Below are 23,080 nucleotides of genomic sequence, written 5' to 3' on the forward strand. Positions count from 1 at the left end.
TCTGGTATCTTGTGTGTTTTTTCTCATTGGTTTCAAATAACTGATTTATTTCTGCCTTAATTTCTTTATTTACCCAGTAGTCATTCAGGGGCATGTTGTTCAGTTTCCATACAGTTGTGTGGTTTTACGTGAGTTTCTTAATCCTGAGTTCTAATTTGATTGCACTGTGGTCTGAGTGACTGTTTGTTATGATTTCCATTCTTTTGCACTTGCTGAGGAGTGTTTCACTTCCAATTATGTGGCCAATTTTAGAATAAGTTCTATGTGGTCTGAGAAGAATGTATATTCTGTTGACTTGGGGTGGAGAGTTCTGTAGATGTCTATTAGGTCTACTCGGTCCAGAGCTGAGTTCAAGTCCTGAATATCCTTGTTAATTTTCTGTCTCGTTGACCTGTCTAATATTGACAGTGGGGTGTTAAGTTCTCCCACTAGTATTATGTGGGAGTCTAAGTCTCTTTGTACGTCTCTAAGAATTTGCTTTATGAATCTGGGTGCTCCTGTATTGGGTGCATGTATATTCAGGATTGTTAGCTCTTCTGTTGCATTGATCCCTTTACCATTATGTAATGCCCTTCTTTGTCTTTTTTGATCTTGGTTGGTTTAAAGTCTGGTTTATCAGAGAGTAAGATTGCAACCCCTGCTTTTTTTTTTCTTTTCTTTTCTTGTTTTGTTTTGTTTTGTTTTTTTACTTCCCATTTGCTGGGTAAATCTTCCTCCATCCCTTTATTTTGAGCCTATGTGTGTCTTTGCACACAAGATGCATCTCTTGAATACAGCATACCGATGGGTCTTGACTCTATTCAATTTGTCATTCTGTGCTTTCTAATTGGGGCATTTAGCCCATTACATTTAATGTTATGTCTGAATTTGATCTTGTCATTATGATGCTAGCTGGTTATTTTGCCCATTCATTCATGCAATTTCTTCATAGTATCAATGGTCTTTACATTTTGCTTTGTTCTTGCAGTGGCTGGTACAGATTTTCCTTTCTATATTTAGTGCTTCCCTCAGGAGCTCTTTTAAGGCAGGCCTGGTGGTGACAAAATCCCTCAGTATTTGCTTGTCTGTAAAGGATTTTATTTCTCCTTCACTTACGAAGGTTAGTTTGGCTGGACATGAAATTCTGGGTTGAAAATTATTTTCTTTAAAATGTTGAATATTGGCCCCACTCTTTTCTGGTTTGTAGAGTTTCTGCAGAGAGATCTGCTGTTAGTCTGATGGGATTTTCTTTATGGGTAACTCAACCTTTCTCTCTGGCTGCTCTTAACATTTTGTTTTCTTCATTTCAACCTTGGTGAATCTGATGATTATGTGTTTTGGGGTTGTTCTCCTCAAGGAGTATCTTTATGGTGTTCTCTGTATTTCCTGAATTTGGATGTTGGCCTGTCTTGCTATGTTGGGGAAGTTTTCCTTCCTGGCTAATATCCTGAAGTTTGTTTTCCAGCTTGGTTCCATTCGCCTGTCACTTTCAGGTACGCCAATCAAATGTAGGTTTGGTCTTTTCACATAGTCCCATATTTCTTGGGTGCTTTATTCCTTCCTTTTCACTCTTTTTTCTCTAATCTAGTGTTCATGCTTTATTTCATTAGGTTGATCTTCAATCTCTGATATCCTTTCTCCCACTTGATTGATTCGGTTCTTGATACTAGTGTATGCTTCACGAAGTTCCCACGGTGTGTTTTCAGCTCCATCAGGTCATTTATGTTCCTCTCTAAACTAGTTATTCTAGTTAGCAGTTTCTGTAATTTTTTATCAAGATCCTTAGCTTCCTTGCATTGGGTTAGAACATGCTGCTTTAGCTTGGAGGAATTTGTTATTACCCATATTCTGAAACCTACTTCTGTCAGTTTGTCAAACTCATCCTCTGTCAAGTTTTGTTCCCTTGCTGGTGAGGAGTTGTGATCCTTTGGAGGAGAAGAGGCATTCTGGTTTTTGGAATTTTCAGCCTTTTTGCACTGTTTTTTCCTCCCTTTTGTGGATGTATCTACCTTTGGTCTTTGATATTGGTGACCTTCTGATGGGATTTCTGTGTGGATGTCCTTTTTGTTGATGTTGATGCTATTCCTTTCTGTTTGTTAGTTTTCCTTCTAACAGTCAGGCCCCCCTGCTGCAGGTCTGCTGGAGTTTGCTAGAGGNGAGAAAGAAAAAAGAAAATGGTGTTCCTCTATGGTTTATAAATTGGTTTATAAATACTTTTCTTTTTTATATGTCTGTGGCTTAAACTTTTGGATTATAGCTTTGATTTCATTTCAAAAGAGATTGTTACAGAGAGTTTATTTTTCTTTAAAGCCAGATGGATCTAGATTTCAAAGCCAACTCTAGCACTTGCCTTGAGGACTCCTTTACTACATCTCTGTATTTTGTATTTTCTGTAAAGATGGGGCCTTGCTTTCTTGCAGGACTTGAACTCTTGGGCTTGAGTGATCCTCCTGCCTCAGCCTCTCAAAGTGCTTGGATTACAGCCATGGGTCAGTCCCCCCAGCTACTAGATCTCTTAAAGTTTGTTTCCACGTCAGTACATTGGAGATAATAATACAACCAAGAGACAGGCCTGAGTTACTGTAACAAAGCTAATAATTTTGTACAGCACATTTCTTCTTCCTTTACTTTATGTGAACTATACACACATATCCATGCAGCATTATATCTTTCAAGTATTGGTCTATATAGATTTAAATGTGACATGAAAAGGGTAATAATTTTCTATCTTTAGAAATCTAATCAAATTAACTATTTTTACAGTTAGAATTAATAATCTAGCAAAGTTTGTATTTAAATACACTATTTCTTTCAATAGAAAGTTACCAAAGAGCAAATTTCCTAATAAGATATTCTCCATATTATTGATATTTAGACAAAATATGACCAAGACTCATTGTCTCTGTCTGAGAATCTTACTGTGACATATAGTGTTTTGTGCCATAGGATTTATTATTGTATCACTGAAACAGTCAGCTTTCTATAAACATAGTACACCTAGGCATTATTTAGATAAATTTCTATTCTGAAAATGTACATATTCTCAAATTTATTATATACTGTGTGAACACTATCTATAGGTTTCATATTTCATATCCATAGAATTTCATAAGACAAAGTTCAAGATTAGAAAAAAATCAAATTAAAAAAGAATCTTGCACGTGTAAACAGATTGTGACTGTGATTCAAGAACCTATTCTGATACACATTCTCAGATCATCCTGGAGCTGCCTTCATTAAAGCTGCGTTATAAGATGTCACTGGGATCAAATCATAAGATAAACTATAAAATAAACATCCTTAAATACATTACAAGAATGACCCTTGAATGTATATCAGCTTCCATGCAATTGTGGTTTACTGCATGGTGATTAAGAGCATGGTCTGTAAAATCAGGCTATCTGCTTTGATCAAACCGTTAAATTATCTGTGCCTTGGTTTCATCATGTCTAATTTTCATAGGGTTTGGTGAGAGTTGAATGAGTTAAAAATATATAAAGTGCTAGAGTAACAGAGTCTGGTGCATTTTTAAGTTCTACCCAAGTGCTATTTGTGTTGAAGGTTTAGAATGGAATTTAGTACATGAATCCTGACTGATCATATTTCTATGTCTCAGATTCCTTTGGGAATCTGAAGCCAATGGAAATCGAAGCATCTAATTTGTTACGGTGGACTTGGATTGGAAAGTGGGTTTTTCCAATCTTTGGTCCAATTCTAGACCAAAGTGGGGTTTTCCCACTAATTTGAACATGTAAATGTAGCCATAGATATGGCCACTGGGAAATCTAAAGCCTCATCTACACTTTTTTTTTTTGAAGTAGAACTGTTTTGTATATATATATTATATATATATATATATATATATATATATATAAGTAAATTATACTTTAAGTTCCAGGATATATAATTGGCAGAACGTGCAGGTTTGTTACATAGGTATACACTTTCCATGGCGGTTTGCTGCGCATATCAATCCGGCCATCTACGTTAGGTTTTTCTCCTAATGCTATCCCTCCGTTACGCCCCCACCGACACCCAAGCAGGCCTCCAGTGTGTGAATTCCCTTCCCTGTGCCCATAATCTTATTGTTCGAGCTCTCCGATTATGAGTCAGAACGTGTGGTGGTTTTGTTTTCTGTTCTTGTGTTAGTTTGCTGAGAATGAGGTTCCAGCTTCATACATGTCCCTCAAAGGGCAGTGAACTCAATTCTTTTTATGTCTGCATAGTTATTCCATGTGCAGTGCCACATTTCTTTATCCAGTTTAAAATTGATGGGTGCAATTTGGGATGGTTCCAAGTCTTTGCCACTGTGAATAGTGCGCAATAAACATAGGTGTGGCATGTGTTCCTGTACAGTCAAGAAATGATTTATCAATCCTTTACGTAATCCTGCAATAAGGAGTGCTGGCCAAATGTATTGTCTGTTGCTAGATCGCTGAGGAATACGGCCACACACTGTCTTCCACAGTGTTGAACTAATTTACACTTGCCCACCCAACAGGGAAACGCATTCCTATTCTCCACGTCGTCTCCAGCATCTGTTGTTTCCTGACTTTTAATGATCACTCATTCCCACTGGCATGAGACAGGCATCTCATTGTGGTCTTGATTTGCATTTCCTCTGATGACGCAGTGAGGATGAGGCTTTTTTTCCATATGTTTGTTAGTCTGTAGTAAATGTCTTCTTTTGAAAAGTGTCCTTTTTTCATATTCCTTGGCGGCACTTTTTGATGGGTTTTTTTTTTTTGTAAATTTGTTTAAGTCTTTGTAGATTGCTGATATTTTAGCGCGGTTTGTCAGATGGATAGATTGGCAAAAATTTTCGTCCCCATTCTATAGGTTGGGGGCCAGTTTTGACTGTATGATAGTTTCTTCACCGTGCAAGAAATTCTTTAGCTTAGTTAGATCGCCCATTTGTCAATGGGCTTGTATGCAATTAACTTTTGTGTTTGTCCATGAAATCTTGCCATACCTGTGTCGCTGAATGGTATGCCCTAGGTTTCTTCTAGGGTTTTTATAGTGTTGTCTAGACATTTAAAGGTCTTAATCCTCATTCTTGAATTAAGTTTTGTGTAAAAGTGAAGAAAAAGTCCAGTTCAGTTTCTGCATATGGGCTAGCCAGTTTTCCCACAACCCATTTATTAAATAGGGAATGCCTTTCGACTGTTTGCTTGTTTTTGTCAGGTTTGTCAAAGATCAGATGGTTGAAGATGAGTGGTGTTATTTCTGAGGCCTCTGTTCTGTTCCATTGGACTATATCTCTGTTTCAATACCAGTGCCATGCTGTTTTGGCTATTGTAGCCTTGTAGTATAGTTTGAAGTCAAGTAGCATGATGCCTCCAGCTTTGTTCTTTTTGCTTAGGATTGTCTAGGCAATGTGGGCTCTTTTTTGGTTCCAATATGAACTTTAAAGTAGTTTTTTCTAATTCTGTGAAGGAAGTCAATGCTAGCTTGATGGGAATACCATTGAATCTACAAATTACTTTGGGCAGTATGGCCATTTTCATGATATTGATTCTTCCTATCCATGAGCATGGAATATTTTTCCATTTGTTTATGTCCTCTCTTATTTCATTGAGAAGTGGTTTGTAGTTCTCCTTGAAAAGGTCCTTCATATGCCTTGTAAGTTGTATTCCTAGGTATTTTATTCTCTTTGTAACAATTGTGAATCAGGGTTTGCTCATGATTTGGTTCTCTTTTTGTCTATTATTGGTGTATAGGAATGCTTGTGATTTTTGCACATTAATTTTGTGTCCTGAGACTTTGCTGAAGTTGCCTATCAGCTTAAGGAGGTTTTGGGCTGCGATGATGGGGTTTTAAAAATATACAATTATCTCACCTTCATACAGAGAAAATTTGACTTACTCTCTTCCTATTTGAATACACTTTATTTCTTTCTCTTTCCTAACTACCCTGGCCAGAACTTGCAATACTTTGTTGAATAGGAGTGATGAGAGAGGGCATCCTTGTCTCATGCTGGGTTTCAAAGGGAATGCTTTCAGCTTTTGTTCATTCAGTATATTGGCTGTGGGTTTGTCATAAATAGCTCTTATTATTTTGAGATATATTCCATCAATATCTAGTTTATTAAATGTTGCTAGCATGAAAGGATGATGAATTTTATCAAAGGCTTTTTCTGCATCTATTGAGATAATCACGTGGTTTTTGTCATTGATTCTGTTTATGTGATGGATTACATCTATTGATTTGTGTACGTTGAACCAGCCTTGCATCCCAGGGATGAAGTCAGCTTAATTATGGTGGATATGCTTTTTGATGTGCTGCTGGATTTGGTTTGCCAGTATTTTAATGAGGATTTTTACAACGATGTTCATCAGGGATATTGGCCTGAAATTTTCTTTTTTTGTTGAGTCTTTGCCAGATTTTGGTATCAGGATGATGCTGGCCTCATAAAATGAGTGATGGAGGAGTCCCTCTTTTCTATTGTTTAGAAAAGTTTCAGAAGGAATGGTACCAGCTCCTCCTTGTATCTCTGGTAGAATTTGGTTATAAATCCATCTGGTCCTGGGCTTTTTTTGATTGGTAGGCTATTAATTACCGCCTCAATTTCAGAACTTGTTATCAGTCTATTCAGGATTCAACTTCTTCCTGGTTTAGTCTTGGGAGGGTGTATGTGTCCAGAAATGTATCAATTTTTTCTAGATTTTCTAGTTTATTTGCATAGAGGTGTTCATAGTATTCTCTGATGGTAGTTTGTATTTCTGTAGGATCAGTGGTGATATCCCCTTTATCATTTTTTATTGTGTCTATTTGATTCTTCTCTCTTTTCTTCTTTATTAATCTGGCTAGCAGTCTATCTCTTTTGTTAATCTTTGCAAAATTCCTGCTACTGGATTCACTGATTTTTTGAAGGATTTTTCGTGTCTCTGTCACCTTCTGTTATGCTCTGATCTTAGTTATTTCTCATCATCTGTTTGCTTTTGAATTTGTTTGCTTTTGCTTCTCTAGTTCTTTCAATTGTGATGTTAGGGTGTCAATTTTAGATCTTTCCCACTTTCTCCTAAGTGCTATAAATTTCTCTTTAAGCAGTGCTTTAGCTGTGTCTCAGAGATTCTGGTATCTTGTGTGTTTTTTCTCATTGGTTTCAAATAACTGATTTATTTCTGCCTTAATTTCTTTATTTACCCAGTAGTCATTCAGGGGCATGTTGTTCAGTTTCCATACAGTTGTGTGGTTTTACGTGAGTTTCTTAATCCTGAGTTCTAATTTGATTGCACTGTGGTCTGAGTGACTGTTTGTTATGATTTCCATTCTTTTGCACTTGCTGAGGAGTGTTTCACTTCCAATTATGTGGCCAATTTTAGAATAAGTTCTATGTGGTCTGAGAAGAATGTATATTCTGTTGACTTGGGGTGGAGAGTTCTGTAGATGTCTATTAGGTCTACTCGGTCCAGAGCTGAGTTCAAGTCCTGAATATCCTTGTTAATTTTCTGTCTCGTTGACCTGTCTAATATTGACAGTGGGGTGTTAAGTTCTCCCACTAGTATTATGTGGGAGTCTAAGTCTCTTTGTACGTCTCTAAGAATTTGCTTTATGAATCTGGGTGCTCCTGTATTGGGTGCATGTATATTCAGGATTGTTAGCTCTTCTGTTGCATTGATCCCTTTACCATTATGTAATGCCCTTCTTTGTCTTTTTTGATCTTGGTTGGTTTAAAGTCTGGTTTATCAGAGAGTAAGATTGCAACCCCTGCTTTTTTTTTTCTTTTTCTTTTTCTTGTTTTTGTTTTTGTTTTTGTTTTTTTACTTCCCATTTGCTGGGTAAATCTTCCTCCATCCCTTTATTTTGAGCCTATGTGTGTCTTTGCACACAAGATGCATCTCTTGAATACAGCATACCGATGGGTCTTGACTCTATTCAATTTGTCATTCTGTGCTTTCTAATTGGGGCATTTAGCCCATTACATTTAATGTTATGTCTGAATTTGATCTTGTCATTATGATGCTAGCTGGTTATTTTGCCCATTCATTCATGCAATTTCTTCATAGTATCAATGGTCTTTACATTTTGCTTTGTTCTTGCAGTGGCTGGTACAGATTTTTCCTTTCTATATTTAGTGCTTCCCTCAGGAGCTCTTTTAAGGCAGGCCTGGTGGTGACAAAATCCCTCAGTATTTGCTTGTCTGTAAAGGATTTTATTTCTCCTTCACTTACGAAGGTTAGTTTGGCTGGACATGAAATTCTGGGTTGAAAATTATTTTCTTTAAAAATGTTGAATATTGGCCCCCACTCTTTTCTGGTTTGTAGAGTTTCTGCAGAGAGATCTGCTGTTAGTCTGATGGGATTTTCTTTATGGGTAACTCAACCTTTCTCTCTGGCTGCTCTTAACATTTTGTTTTCTTCATTTCAACCTTGGTGAATCTGATGATTATGTGTTTTGGGGTTGTTCTCCTCAAGGAGTATCTTTATGGTGTTCTCTGTATTTCCTGAATTTGGATGTTGGCCTGTCTTGCTATGTTGGGGAAGTTTTCCTTCCTGGCTAATATCCTGAAGTTTGTTTTCCAGCTTGGTTCCATTCGCCTGTCACTTTCAGGTACGCCAATCAAATGTAGGTTTGGTCTTTTCACATAGTCCCATATTTCTTGGGTGCTTTATTCCTTCCTTTTCACTCTTTTTTCTCTAATCTAGTGTTCATGCTTTATTTCATTAGGTTGATCTTCAATCTCTGATATCCTTTCTCCCACTTGATTGATTCGGTTCTTGATACTAGTGTATGCTTCACGAAGTTCCCACGGTGTGTTTTTCAGCTCCATCAGGTCATTTATGTTCCTCTCTAAACTAGTTATTCTAGTTAGCAGTTTCTGTAATTTTTTATCAAGATCCTTAGCTTCCTTGCATTGGGTTAGAACATGCTGCTTTAGCTTGGAGGAATTTGTTATTACCCATATTCTGAAACCTACTTCTGTCAGTTTGTCAAACTCATCCTCTGTCAAGTTTTGTTCCCTTGCTGGTGAGGAGTTGTGATCCTTTGGAGGAGAAGAGGCATTCTGGTTTTGGAATTTTCAGCCTTTTGCACTGTTTTTTCCTCCCTTTTGTGGATGTATCTACCTTTGGTCTTTGATATTGGTGACCTTCTGATGGGATTTCTGTGTGGATGTCCTTTTGTTGATGTTGATGCTATTCCTTTCTGTTTGTTAGTTTTCCTTCTAACAGTCAGGCCCCCCTGCTGCAGGTCTGCTGGAGTTTGCTAGAGGTTCACTCCAGACCCTGTTTGCCTGGGTATCACCAGTGGAGGCTGAAGAACAGTGAAGATTGCTGCCTGTTCCTTCCTCTGGAAACTTCATCCCAGAGGACACCTGCCAGATGCCAGCTGGAGCTCTCCTGATTGAGGTATCTGTCTGGGAGGTTTCATGCCCTCTGGAGGCAAGGGGTCAGGGACCCACTTGAAGAGGTGGTCTGTTTCTTAACAGAGCTCTGTTGCTGTGCTGGTAGATCTACTGCTCTCTTCAGAGCCAGGAGGCAGGAACGTTTAAGTCTGCCGAAGCTGTGCCCACAGCTGCCCCTTCCCCCAGGAGTCTGTCCCCAGGAGATGGGAGTTTTGTCTACAAGCCCCTGACTGGGGCTGCTGCCTTCCATTCAGAGATACCCTGCCCAGAGAGGAGGAATCTGGAGAGGCAGTCTGGCTACAACGGCTTTGTGACGCTGTGGTGGGTACCACCCAGTCTGAACTTCCTGGCAGCTTTGTTTACACTGTGAGGGGAAAACTGCCTACTCAAGCCTCATTAATGGTGGACACTCCTCCCTCATTAAGCTTGAGCATCCCAGGTTGACATCTGACCACTGTGCTGCTAGGGAGAATTTCAAGCCAGTGGATCTTGGCTTGCTGGGCTCCATGCAGATGGGATCTGCTGAGCAAGACCACAAGGCTCCCTGTCATCAGCCCGGTTTCCAGCATTAACCGTTCTGTCTCACTGGTGTCCCAGGCATCCCTGGAGTATGAAAAAAAAAAAAAAAAAATATTCCTGCGGCTAGCGCAGTGTCTGCCCTAACGACCACCCAGTTTTGTGCATGAAACCCAGGGCCCTTGTGGTGTAGGCATCCAAGGGAATCTCCTGTTCTGTTGGTTTCAAAGACCTTGGGAAACATGTAGAATCTGGGCCAGATAGCACCATCCCTCACTGCAAGTTCCCTCATGGCTTTCCTTGGCTAGGGGAGGGAGTTCCTGACCCCTTGCACTTCCAGGGTGAGTTGACACCCTACCCTGCTTCTGTTCACCCTCTGTAGGCTGCACCCACTGTCTAACCAGTCCCAGTGATATGAACCGGGTACCTCAGTTGGAAATGCAGAAATCACCTGCCTTCTGCATTGGTCTCACTAGGAGCTACAGACCAGAGCTGTTCCTATTTGACCATCTTGCCTGGGAGTCCCCTTTTCTACATTGTTATAAGCACATAAAGAAGAATCCCTTCATGATTGTAGGCAGTTCTGAGAAAAAAAAAAATTATTTTTATTATTGTATACATGTACATTTGTAAATGTATATACAAAAATATCAATACTCTTTGATAGAATGTAACAGAATCCAGAATCTCTGCCACACATTATTCATCATCTAGAATAAAATTCTAATTTACTAGACATATAGAGAAACAGGAAAATTATGACCCATACTTAAGAGAAAAGGCACCAGTGAAGACCAACTCCAAGATGACCCAGATTTGGAACGATGAGACAGAGATTTCAAACAGTCATTAAAACTATGCTCGGCCAGGCACGGTGGCTCAAGCCTGTAATCCCAGCACTTTGGGAGGCCGAGACGGGTGGATCACGAGGTCAGGAGATCGAGACCATCCTGGCCAACACGGTGAAACCCCGTCTCTACTAAAAAAAAAAAAAAAAAAAAAAAACTAGCCGGGCGAGGTGGTGGGCGCCTGTGAGTCCCAGCTACTCGGGAGGCTGAGGCAGGAGAATGGCGTGAACCCGGGAGGCGGAGCCTGCAGTGAGCTGAGATCCAGCCACTGCACTCCAGCCCAGGAGACAGAGCGAGACTCCGTCTCAAAAAAAAAAAAAAAAAAAACTATGCTCAAAAGTCTAGAGGAAAATGTGAGAGGCAGTGCAATGGCAACTGGCACATGGGTTTATGTATATGCACCCTATTCTTCATAGAAAATAATGTTACTTGTTAAAGTAATGATGACAGAAAATAGCTTGATTATGCACATTCAAAAGAAGCTTGACTCTGAGTTTGTTCTGTAAGACATTGACTTACAATAAACCATAATTTTAAAAGTTCTCTGTTATGAAGACAATAATAATTAGGTATAATTTTCAACTCACAGACCTTGGAGTTGACTTAAATCTAAATAACTGTAATAAAAATAACGAAATTCAAATAAGTAGTATTAAAAGTATCTGAAGCTTTTCCATTCCTGAGTTACTTCACTTAGAATAATGGTCTCCAATTCTATCCAACTCTCCAGAGTCTTTGATGTGACTTTATATTTTATCTGTATTTCCTTTCTTTATATGGAGAGTTGGAGAATTATAATTCTCAAAGATATAGCAATTGGTAGAAGTAGATGATTCCACAATTACTTTATTCCACGTTACACACATAGTGGTCTTAGGAGAATATTATTTTTTTATTTGAGGCTTTTTAAAAAATTATACTTCTTAGTATTCTCCTGTTTTGATTTTCTTCATAAGGAGTTTCTGTTAACCATATATTAAATCTTCTTGGCCTACTTTCTTTTTTTTTTTCATTTTATAACATTATTTAATATCCTCAATTGAGTTAAATGTATGAAAGTCTGTGTTCACAAATGTATGTAATGATGTTAACTTCATTTTTGTGTTTTTTACATCATATATTCTCACTCATAATTGGGAGATAAGCTATGGGGATGCAACAACAAAGGAATGATACAATGGGCTTTGGGGACTGTGGAGAAAGTGTGGGTAGGGCGTGAGGAATAAAAGGCTACACTTTGGGCACAATGTACACTGCTTGGGTGATGGGTGCACCCAAATCTCACAAATCACCACTAAAGAACTTATTCATGTAACCAAGCACGACCTGGTCCCCAAAAACTTTGAAATTAAAAAAAATAGCCATTAAAAAAAAAAAGTATCTGAAGCTCCAGTGGCAGAAAATTTTACTTTTAGATTTGGGGAAGAGAGGATATAAGGGCAAGCTTCAAAAAGGAATGACAGATGAGATGAACCTTCAAAAATGTTTAGAATTCTTATATATGCAGGTATGATGGAACCAAGATGAGCAACAGGGGTACAACGTGAAGAAAGTTCTGAATATAATAAACTAAAGTAGCAATCTTTAGCTATAAGGTATGGTTTGTGACAACAGTGATAGGAGATAACATAAGAAGAGTAGATGGGTCCAGATTGAAGAATCTGGACCAACTAGTTTAGACATCATTCTGAAGATACCAGGGAGCCAATTAAAAGACAAAATACAAAAGTTCAATACTATTTCCTTAAAAACCACAAACCCAGAAAGGATTTCCATGATTTATTGTTTGTGATTCTTACAATTACCCAGTACAAAAAGCAAATGAAATACCTCTTATACTTTTAGTTTAGGGCCTTAAAGTCTGTTAAGGATTAAGTTACCACATGATAGATTTGAGGAAGAAAATAATTTTTAAATGTGCTATAAAATGTCTTAACCTCTTGTTTACAAGTTATATGTATATGTGTGTGTTTACGGTTTGAAAAAATATTTCACTGCACTATTAGAAAGAGTCCATTCCTGTGACTTCTTGGAGTTGGGGTGTAGGGGAAGCAAATTTAATTTCATCTTTACAAGTAAAATTCATGCATAAAATACAAATTAAAGTTAAATTACAGATTGCCGAGTTCACAGAAGTAAGTGAATGTTTCTTTCCTAAGGCCTTTTCTGTGGCCCTTTCTGATGAGGAAACTCGAAAGTTCTGTTTTCAGTTTGTTATTAGGCAGTTATAAAATTACAATGAAATTTTTATAATATTGATACTAAAGGCAAGGCATGGCAGAAAATATCTTGAAGCTTAGTGCAATGTAAGAAAATAAATCTTTTGTGACTAATGCATTTTTATAATATTTCAGTTGTTTGAGGTCTAGAGATATTAACTGGGAAAATTGACAGATTAAAAAATATCAGAATACCTCCCAGAGTATTTCAGAAAAGGAAGGACAGTGGAATTTTGTGTCTCTGTATTCATAATGCTTATTTTATCCTTCACATTACTCACTCCTTATAGCTAATGACATCAAGGAAAGGAACTTAGATATGTGGCCATAGACACTTTATGTTGCATATCAGGGAATTATTATGTGGCACTTCTTTGACTTTAAAAAGTTAATGCAGCACCCATTTTTTTCCCTACATTTGTTTTATGCATGTTATGGTGCCTCATTAACCCTCCTGGGATAATACAGATTAATAAGCACATAAATATTTTTATGTTCTATAATTTCATAAAGTACATTTTGTTTGAAACATTTACTCCAATGATCTTACAGTAATGTTGCATGAAAGCAAGGCTCACTCCAGATGTGATTTACTCTCGCTGCAATAAAGTTATCCTTGTAAATTATTCCAGTGTTTATAAAAAAAGGGGATCATGGAAAAAAATTGTGACTTTCCCTCCAAAAGGGAAAACTATCCCAATGAATCTACTATTATCAGTTTATTTGTCCTCATTTGCTGGTTTATGATATTAATATATTTTAAAGTTCACTATCAAATCAAGAGCAGAAGGCTAATGAACTTTAATATATTTTCATGCACTGGTGGTCAAATTATGATAATAAAATGCCAGATGGCAAAATCATCATTTAAAACTATGTACTCGCTTTTGCTCTGTTTTGCTTTGGGTTTCCCAATAGGCACTTTGTGTTCTACAAATCTTTTTTATTATTATTATTCAAATATCCTTGGTGTATCTCTCTAGTATTTCAATATCTAAATTTCCTGACAAGCTCAAACATATTCTCTACTTTTGTTGAATTATCTCTTTAGGTTCTTTTTAATTTAAATTAAGATTCTTTCCACTATAAACCATACAACAAAAAAGGATAGATAAATTAAAAGACTACCCCGATTCATGATGAATATAAAAAATATATCAGATCGATATCCTTGAACTCATTATATTGCTTTCTTATATTGCTTTCTTAATCATTGTTACTGTTGACTTTAAATTTGCTTAACAGCACAACTTCTGAAAAATATTTAATAATACATCATTCTGCTATTCAGTTCTCACTAAGTTCTAGGATCATAGGAATGACAGAATACACAGAGAAATGTGCCAAAACATTTTTTTTTTTTTTTTTTTTTTTTTTACAGTCTGACCAATGATCAAATGCAGACAACTTGTTGCTTTATATATCTTCCATTTCTGCACTGAGTGAGAAAGTCTTATAACACCTAGTATTTTGGAGTTACCCAAACATGAGGCAATCCAACTCCTTTCAGTTCTTAGGAGAAGAAACTGGTACATTCTTATCGTCCCATTCTTTTCGCATACTCTGGATACAACTTGTCTTTAGATGAAGGTTAAATCTGTGACACACTCTGATTGATGTCTACGAGTTCAAGCAAACTCTAACTGGCTTACAGATGCATTTGTAAAACAATCTGTTTCACAAACACCTCACTTTTCTCTGAATGAAAATAGGAGTTCATGAGCTCATGCTAAAGGAGGTAAGGGATTTAAAGTTGTGTCTCAGTTGATTCATCAGCATGTCCCTGAAGTGATCTCCCAAAAGAAAATAGAAGACAGGGTTGATGACACTGTTCAGAAAGGCCAACGGTCGTGTCACAATGTAAAAGGAGTGGATGACGACCTGAGCGCATTGATACTGCTTCCAACTCCAGAGGCGTGAAGCGATCCTCACATTCCGCATGACATGATAGGGTGTAAAAAGCACAGAGAAGATTGCCACTGCCATGATGACCAAGTTGAGAGGCTTTTCAAGGGGCAGAGCAGTAGCAACCTGTCTATTCCTCTGCTTTAGGAAGAGAGCAATCTTGTAATAAAAGAAACACATTACAAAAAGAGGAATAAAGAACCCCAACAGTGTTAGACAGATGCTGTAAATGAGGTTGTAGTTGGGGTCTCCAGAACTTGCAAAATCATTACAGGTGGTGCCATTGTCAGTTATAACAGGATTTATAAGGGGAAGTATGGGCAGTAACTCTAAGGTTACTAAAACCCAAATGGCCAAGGAGATTAAAATAGCAACCTCTTTCTTTTGCAAAAGGTGTTCTCGGAAAGGATACTTAATTATCAAATATCGATCTATGCTGATAAACGTGAGAAAGAGAATGCTGGTATAGAGGTTGGCATGGAGCACATATCGGTTGCTTATGCAGAGCACGTCTCCATATGTCCAGTTTCCATTGGCATAACTGCTTATCAGCATGGGGAGGGTACACAGAAAAGCTAAGTCAGAGATAGAGAGGTTAAAGAGATAGACATTACTGCTGTTCCAGTTCTTCAGAGAGAAGATGTAGCCATAAACAACAATGGTATTTCCAAGGATTCCCACAACGAACTCAATCCCATAAAAAATGGAAAGGTAGTACTTTTCCAGGGCAGCCTCTGCTGCCAGCCAGTTTTCGCAAGTTGCATTCCATGCCTAAAAAAGAGAAAGAAAATATAAGGATTAAACACTAGACTGTGACTAATGACAGAACTGTGCAGAACATAATAATAATGAAAAACACTTGAATAGTGAACTATAGAAAGTGGGTTACATTGGTAAGGAAAGCATACATACATATACATATATACATATATATGTCATTAATGTATTATTTTAGCAAATATTTTTGAATACCTTTCAACTATGTGCTGAATATAATTTCAGGCATGGGAGATAACAGCGGTGAATAAATCAAAGTTCCTAATCTCTAACAATTTATACTCTCGGGAAGTATCAGGAAGTAAACAATGAACGATACCGATAATAAGTGCTATGAATAAAAACATATGGGAAGGTAAAAATGCTAGAAAGTTTTGGGATGGAGGGTGGCAGTGAGTTATTTTTTATATGTGGTGATAAGGGAGAGGCTTTTATACAAGATGACATTTAAACAAAAACCTCAATGAAGAAAGTGAAAGAGACATATCTATATTTGCAGGAAGTGTTCCAGGCATAAGAAAGAGCACATGTGAAGGCATTAAGGTGGAAAGACACATAGAGGGCTTGACAAATAGCAAAGAAACAAAGGGAAAGTGTGATAAAATAATTGAAGAGAAGATTTTGAATTCACTTTTGTGCCTGTAAACATACCACAGTCCCCAGCATATCGTAGTTGCTCAACAAATTCTGCTGAGTTAAACCATAACCTAGAAAGGGAAATAAGAATTTTTAGAACGTCAGTCTTACTATTTTAAGCTTTTACTTGTTTCCATATTGCTAAATAATTCTGTGTATTGTATTAAATTCATAAACTATGATACAACTTCAGTTTTAAAACTTAATTTTTAAGAATTCAAAATATGAAACTGAAAATCTTAGTAATATTAACATTGGTTATTATTTATTGAAAGATGATGTGCCTCAGACTGGGTAATTTATAAAAAATAGAAATTTATTTCTCACAGTTCTATAGGCTGCAAAGTCCAAGATCAAAGTGTCAGCAGATTTGTTGTCTGATGAAAAGTCAGCCTCTGCTTCAAAAATAGTGGCTGCTGTGTCCTCACAACAATGTCAGAAGGGGCAAGGCAGCTCCCTTAAACTTCTTTCACAGGGTACCAATCCCATTCATGAAGGCAAAGTCTTCATGGCTTCATCACTTTCCAAAAGGCCCCATCTCTTAATACTATTAGGTTCCAACATACATTTTGAGGAGACACCAATATTAAGACCATGGCACTTGCCTAGGTCATATACTTAGTAAAAGACCTTTATTGTAATGCCTTCTGAATATGTACCACGGAAATAAGCAACCTGACTCACTCAAACCTCAAGTGTCTTGCTAACCTACCATTTTTTCCTCTTGTCATGAGGCCAGATTGTGATTGGATAGGGTATTTAAAGAACTTTAATTAACTGAAAAATATACTGGATTGCCATTGTTAAACATTAAATGTTACTTATTTCTAGTGAGGAAACCCAAGGTTGAAAACAAAATCTTCTAAAAACCTCCTTGTCAAGTAGGCTTCTGAGTATTAGTTGCGAACAATTCTTTCAATATACAATTTTGGTAAATAGAACATAATAAGAATAAATGCACCTAAACTGCTTTTTATGAGAAGCAGGCAAAATTCGGTATAATTTGCTATGATAAGGCATCTGGAAAACTCCTGTATTTTTGTCAAATTCAAATGGTTCACTTAAGTTAAAGTTCATTGTTGTTTTGAGAGTGTTGTGTTTATGAAAATAAGTCACAGAGTTGTAGATATGATAAGTTTAACATTTTGAAAAGTTATTTTTAATCACTTACTTTAAAACATTATACATTTTTCTGAGTCTCTCTAATCCTTCTATGGCAACCTGCCACTAAGTCCAATTCCAGACAAAGCTGAATGGGAACTTTCTCAAGCAGCAGACACATGAATGCTGCTGAAGAATAAAGCAGATTGGTTTTGCTCTGTCTTTGAGGTCACCTAATTCTACTGCTCTCTTATATTGCCAGCATATTCCTATATTTCTTCTTTCCATATTTTTTAATCGCTTAAAACTTTTCTCATTTACTCTACCTTACTCATTATTAGCAAATGGTTTTACCTCCTAGTTCATTGAGATAGAGACCATTTGTTAAGCTTACTCTAGATCCAACTCATTCCCAAATTCTCAGTATTCCTATGGTACCATTATTTCCTCTTTTCTGACTCTTTGGCATTCTTCACCTCATCTTCAGTCTTCATCTCCTCTTTACCATCAGAATTTAAACACTCTCATCTTTTCAGTCTTAAAATAAGGAGCAACATAAACAACTCTCCCTAGTTTCACATGTTCCTCTCCTCTTCATAGTTTGATTTCTGAAGAGAGCCATCTCACTAAGTGTTTTAACATCTCGACACCCCATTCCCTTTCAATTTACTCCAATTTGGCTTCAGACCTACCAGTCCTGCAAGTATCCTCCACATTGCTCATTCCAACAATCATTTTTCACTAATCTTATTTTATTTATCAGTTGTTTTTCATAGTCTGTCTTCCGGAAACACTCTTCCTTTGACTTCTGAGACATGACAATATCCTAGTTTCCCCGGTTTCTCCCTGGTTGTTCTTTGCAGGCACTTTTGGGGCTCAAGTTTTCTTGGCTCTAACATTAAATGTTGAGTTCCTCAAGGCTAATTTCTGGGCTCCATCTTTCTATAGATTGGCCTAAATGATGTTATTCACTGTTGAGGTTTGATGATCAGCTATACATCAACAACTCGCAGATTTCCAGCCCAGCTTGTATCTGCCTAACAAACTGTAGTTGTTTATTGCCATTGACTGATTTTTCTCAGGTATCTCTGCCTCTAGAAATCCTATACTAAATTCTCCAAGTTCCTTACCAAGCCTGTAGCGTATCCACCTATTTCAGTAAATGGTTCTGCCACGTACCCAGGTGCTCACTACAAAAATCTAAGCAATATCCTCCAGGTCATCTAAAACTCAATGCCAACAATGAATAAACTACACGTTTGTTTACTGTAATGCCTGGATGTTTCTCAAATCTGCCATTACTGCTCCATAGCTTTCATTATCATTCTCATCCAAGCTATTCTCATCTCTATTTTGCACTATGTCACATTCTCCTATTGTCTCCTCACATCCTCTCTGGCCCTCATCAATTCATGTTTACCATTATACCTAAACAGTCTTGAGAAACTACAACTCAAAATCTGGTCATATAGCTTTTCTTGATAAAAACCCTTAATTAACTTTCCACTATCCAAGGAATATAGTCTAAAATCCTTAATGGGGACATCAAGGTCTGCATGATCTGGCCCCTGTACCCACTTTAATTTTGCTTGACATTACTCTCCTCCTAAATCATCTTTCTTTCTTCCTGCTCTTTGAATGCACAGAGAGCCTTCTTAATGTGCAGTCCCTCTGTCTGACTCTCTTTTCACTGCTGTTTTTGTCCTGTGATTCCTGGCCCATTGTATATTTGTCTTATATTTATACTTCTTTCATACCTCTATTCAAGTGTAGGTTTCCCAAGGTAGGCTGTCTGACCCTCAGTCTAAACTAGATCTTCCCATTTATGCTTTCATCGTATATTAAAATTCGTAGAATTTTTTGTAACTTTGTCTTACTCATTTGTATTGTCCATATCTGGCACAGTGACAAGCAGATAGTAGGTGGTCTATAAATCTTTGTTGAGTGAAGAGATGAATATAAACACCTAACTATTTATAAGCATTTTGATAAATATTTTCTCCAAGGCCAGATAAGTAGCAAGACCATCAGAGTAAGCTCATTGCTTATTTCACTATGAAAGTCAACACTATATATAATATGATAAGTATTAAAAACTGGTAATTGTAGTAATAGTAGCTGTAGTTTAGAAACACATTTGAATAAGGCAAAATTAAATGTATATCTTCCATGATAAATTTTAAAATTGAAGCCTTTAATTAAGAAACGACACCTGAAATCAATAAGCATAAGAAGTCTAGAAAGACATGCATCGAAGTGTTAATAGTTTTATTTCTAATGATGAGACTGCAGGTAGTTATTATTATGTCCTTTCTCCTTTCATCTAAATTTCCTATCATTTTTTTCTTTCAAAATTGGCATCTATTTGATAATATTAAAAACTTTAAACTTCTAGAAATATAGCAAAATGTCAATAGACTTTAAAATATTATTAACAAATTTCATTTTTTTGGCTCAATGGTCAATTTTTTACTATTGTTATTTATTCTCAGTAGCTTTTAAATCCACACTTTCTGGAAACACTCTTCCTATCTTCTATGACACAACAATCTCTTTGTTTTCCTCCTTTCTCCATTTTCCAGCTCTTTTGTGGCTTAATCCTTCTTTGCTCAAGTTTTAAATGTTGGACCATCTCAGGCCTTATTTCTGAACTCTTACTATTTTGGGGTACTCAAAAGCTGGTGCACAAATTCAAATTTTCTTGAATTTGTTTCAAGAATGTTTCCTTGACACAGGAAATTTGTTTCACTTTTGCATTTCCTTTTTTTCTGGTCATAAGGTTTATCTTTCTGCCTAGTCACCACTGGAAATATTAATAGCTTATGTATTGTGCACAGCAGAAAGGTTTGACTACGATGGAAGGAAAATGTAGCCATAAAGACTTGTGCAGCTAGAGTCCAATTTCCTGCAACTATCATTCAGGCAAGTGACGGGTCACATGAAAGTTAAGGAGTCTTCTGCTTTACCGTAGTCCAGAAGGTTGGGGATTGACGGAGAAATAGGGAAGGAGTAAATCTGAAATAAGAAAAATGAATGGCTAAATTATCATATTTGTCTTGCTTCTCATAGAGTTGTTTCTTCATTTTTTTGAAACAGCTTTTAAAAATGTGTGTATAAAATTATTGTTAATTGTGTAACACTCATAAAATCAAATAGGCAAAACAATAAATAAAATTGTCTGTAAACAGACCACTCCTAGTATTTGGGTACCGTTCTACACTTTAATATTTACCTGAATTGATATTTATAAAATAAGATTATATTTTATGATGTTTTATAATCTTTTAAGATACATTTGTTTCATTCTTTTTTCTAAGTTCATAATTCTAATAGGTTATGATTTTATAAATATGAGCTGTCCAATATTTGCAGACCAACTTAACTTCACCAGGATACACAATTTTGAAGGTACTATATTTCAAATTGGATATATTTGTAGTTGGATATGTTTTTAGTGTGGCATCACAATTCTATAAACATATGAAGTAAGTTGCTCCTTTAAGCAAGACTCCCAATTACAGAGAAAATTCCCTCATGAAAAATTAATATTCTCTCTTCTGCTATCTACTAGTTATATTCTTAATTTTTAGGAAATGGAAATAGTGATAGATTGTAACTGATTTGGATTGGATGAAATTAATTTTGGAGCAGGTTTTTTTTTAAGAGCAGAAATTAAAGTGAAATCATTAGTTTAGTCTAAAAATAATATCTAAAACTTAGAATTATTGAACTAGAAGCATACTAATTTACTCACATAAGCAGATCATAATACTAATTTTTAATTTGAAAATATTTTTTAACTTTAAAAAACATTTAGTCTTTTGACCTAAATAATTTCATTTCTCAAATTTTTATTAATATATATATATAATTTGAATACTTTCTTAGCCTTCTTTAATTTTTTGTTTTTATAGTCTTCACAATTAAACAAATAAAATGCAAAATGTTTTACTTTTAAGTCCTGACCTAAGCAAATTTACATGGTAACTTGAAATTTTTTACAAATTACTTTTTTTGATTACTAAACAATTTGAGCAAAAAATAATATTCACACTGACAAGATAAAATAATTTAATCATTTGTAACTGGTAGTTTTTTACGTATTCCATACATTACACCAGAAATTAAGATATTAAAAAGTAATAGTATGGCACAAATTGTGTATTAATTTCTTTAAGAATACCACACACATTTGAAAAGTTATGGAAGTACAGCAAGAAATGGTTTCTGCATTTTTCATTTTTCCTAAGTAAATTATGTTATTAGATAATATCATTTTTATGCGCACATAAATGTTAAATTAATTTTTGGGAATGCCAGAAAATTCTCCCAAATAACATTATTTTCTAACAATAAAAAATATTATGGTCCTGGAGCAGTGACTCACACCTGGGATCCCAACACTTGAGAGGCTGAAGTGGGTGGATCTCCTGAGGTCCAGGAGTTCGAGACAGCCTGACCACATGGTGGAAACTCCGTCTCTACTAAAAAAATACAAAAACAAATTAGTCGGGCATGGTAGTGGGCACCTGTAACCTACCTTGGGAGGCTGAGGCCAGGAGAATTGCTTGAACCTCCAGAGGCAGAGGGTTGCAGTGAGCCCGAGATGCACACCATTGCACTCACAAGAGTGAAACTCTGTACATCAAAAAAAAAAAAGAAAAGAAAAAAATAATATTATATAATATTATGTGTGTGTGTGTGTGGTGTGTGGTGTGTAACACACACACACATGATTGTTTCAATCATTTAGGAACTTTAATTTTTCCCCATAAGTAAGTTATATTTATTTAAAGTAAATTCAATTTACTATTTTGTAGAAAATATAAAGTTGCTTGAGATGTTAAGCAATATAATAAATCCCTTTAAATAAAATAAAAATTAGGTATTTGACACCTAAAAAAAGACAGTTAATTTGTTGAAAAATAAATGTAGAGATAAAAAATGACTTTTGTTTCAATTCTTTTGCTGTTTTTACATCTATTTATAAAGAATTAATTTAAACACTTAATACTGAAAACCTTAATTACTCACAGGCCACCTTTAGAAGGAAATCTGGCTTTACTTTATACACTGAGAGGAACAATTTGCCATGTAGCTTACCTTTCTCTTGAAAGACCTGATGCCTTGACAGGAACCCTGCCAGCAGCAGGATGTACCTTCTGACCCAGTGCTGTGCCGCTGGACGTGGTTAGTACAGTCTTATTTGCATATCTTGCAGATAAGATTAATAATTCAAAAGCCCAGGAATAATTTATTCAGTCAAACCTCCCAGTCAGAGATGTTCATGCAGGGGAATTTTTGTGAGATTTTTATTTTCACATTCACATTTATTTCATTTTCACATTCAATTTCTCAATTGAATGACAAAAAACAAGTAACTCATTTCACAGGAAACACATTTAAGAAATAGGTTTTTTAAAAAACACTGTTGAAATTATTTTATCCACTACCAAAGCAACAGAGAAGCCTTCCTTATTTTCATATTTAAACAATAAGACATGGTAAATACTGTTTATATTGGGAATACAGTTGCCTCTGCTTTTCTTCTTTTTTAAAATTAATTTTCTTGGTGAATTTTATATTGAGAATGTAATAATGATACCTCTGTTTTCCATAACTTTGAAGGAACTATAAAACTGAAATTTTAAAGAGAAACCTGGATACATGCTATGTTGGTATACTAGCAAAAAGATACTAGAGCTTCAAGTTATTTTCCATTTTATTTTCTGTGATTAAAATCAAGAAACACA

At 36.1% G+C, this 23,080-nt stretch overlaps 1 protein-coding gene across 1 annotated transcript; it reads right to left on the bottom strand.

Moving 5' to 3' along the window:
* Positions 1-12,453: 12,453 nt before the first annotated feature.
* SUCNR1 (succinate receptor 1) lies at positions 12,454-22,509 on the bottom strand. The gene is given in 5 exon segments (XM_017848817.1): positions 12,454-14,633; positions 14,635-15,584; positions 16,242-16,297; positions 20,294-20,342; positions 22,431-22,509. Coding segments are annotated over 3 exon segments (1,002 nt in total). The 5' UTR covers positions 16,257-16,297; positions 20,294-20,342; positions 22,431-22,509; the 3' UTR covers positions 12,454-14,596.
* Between the last annotated feature and the right edge of the window lie 571 nt (positions 22,510-23,080).

The sequence above is a fragment of the Rhinopithecus bieti genome, unplaced genomic scaffold (assembly GCF_001698545.2).
Source record: "Rhinopithecus bieti isolate Rb0 unplaced genomic scaffold, ASM169854v2 scaffold_29393, whole genome shotgun sequence".
In the NCBI taxonomy this organism is placed as follows: Eukaryota; Metazoa; Chordata; class Mammalia; order Primates; family Cercopithecidae; genus Rhinopithecus; species Rhinopithecus bieti.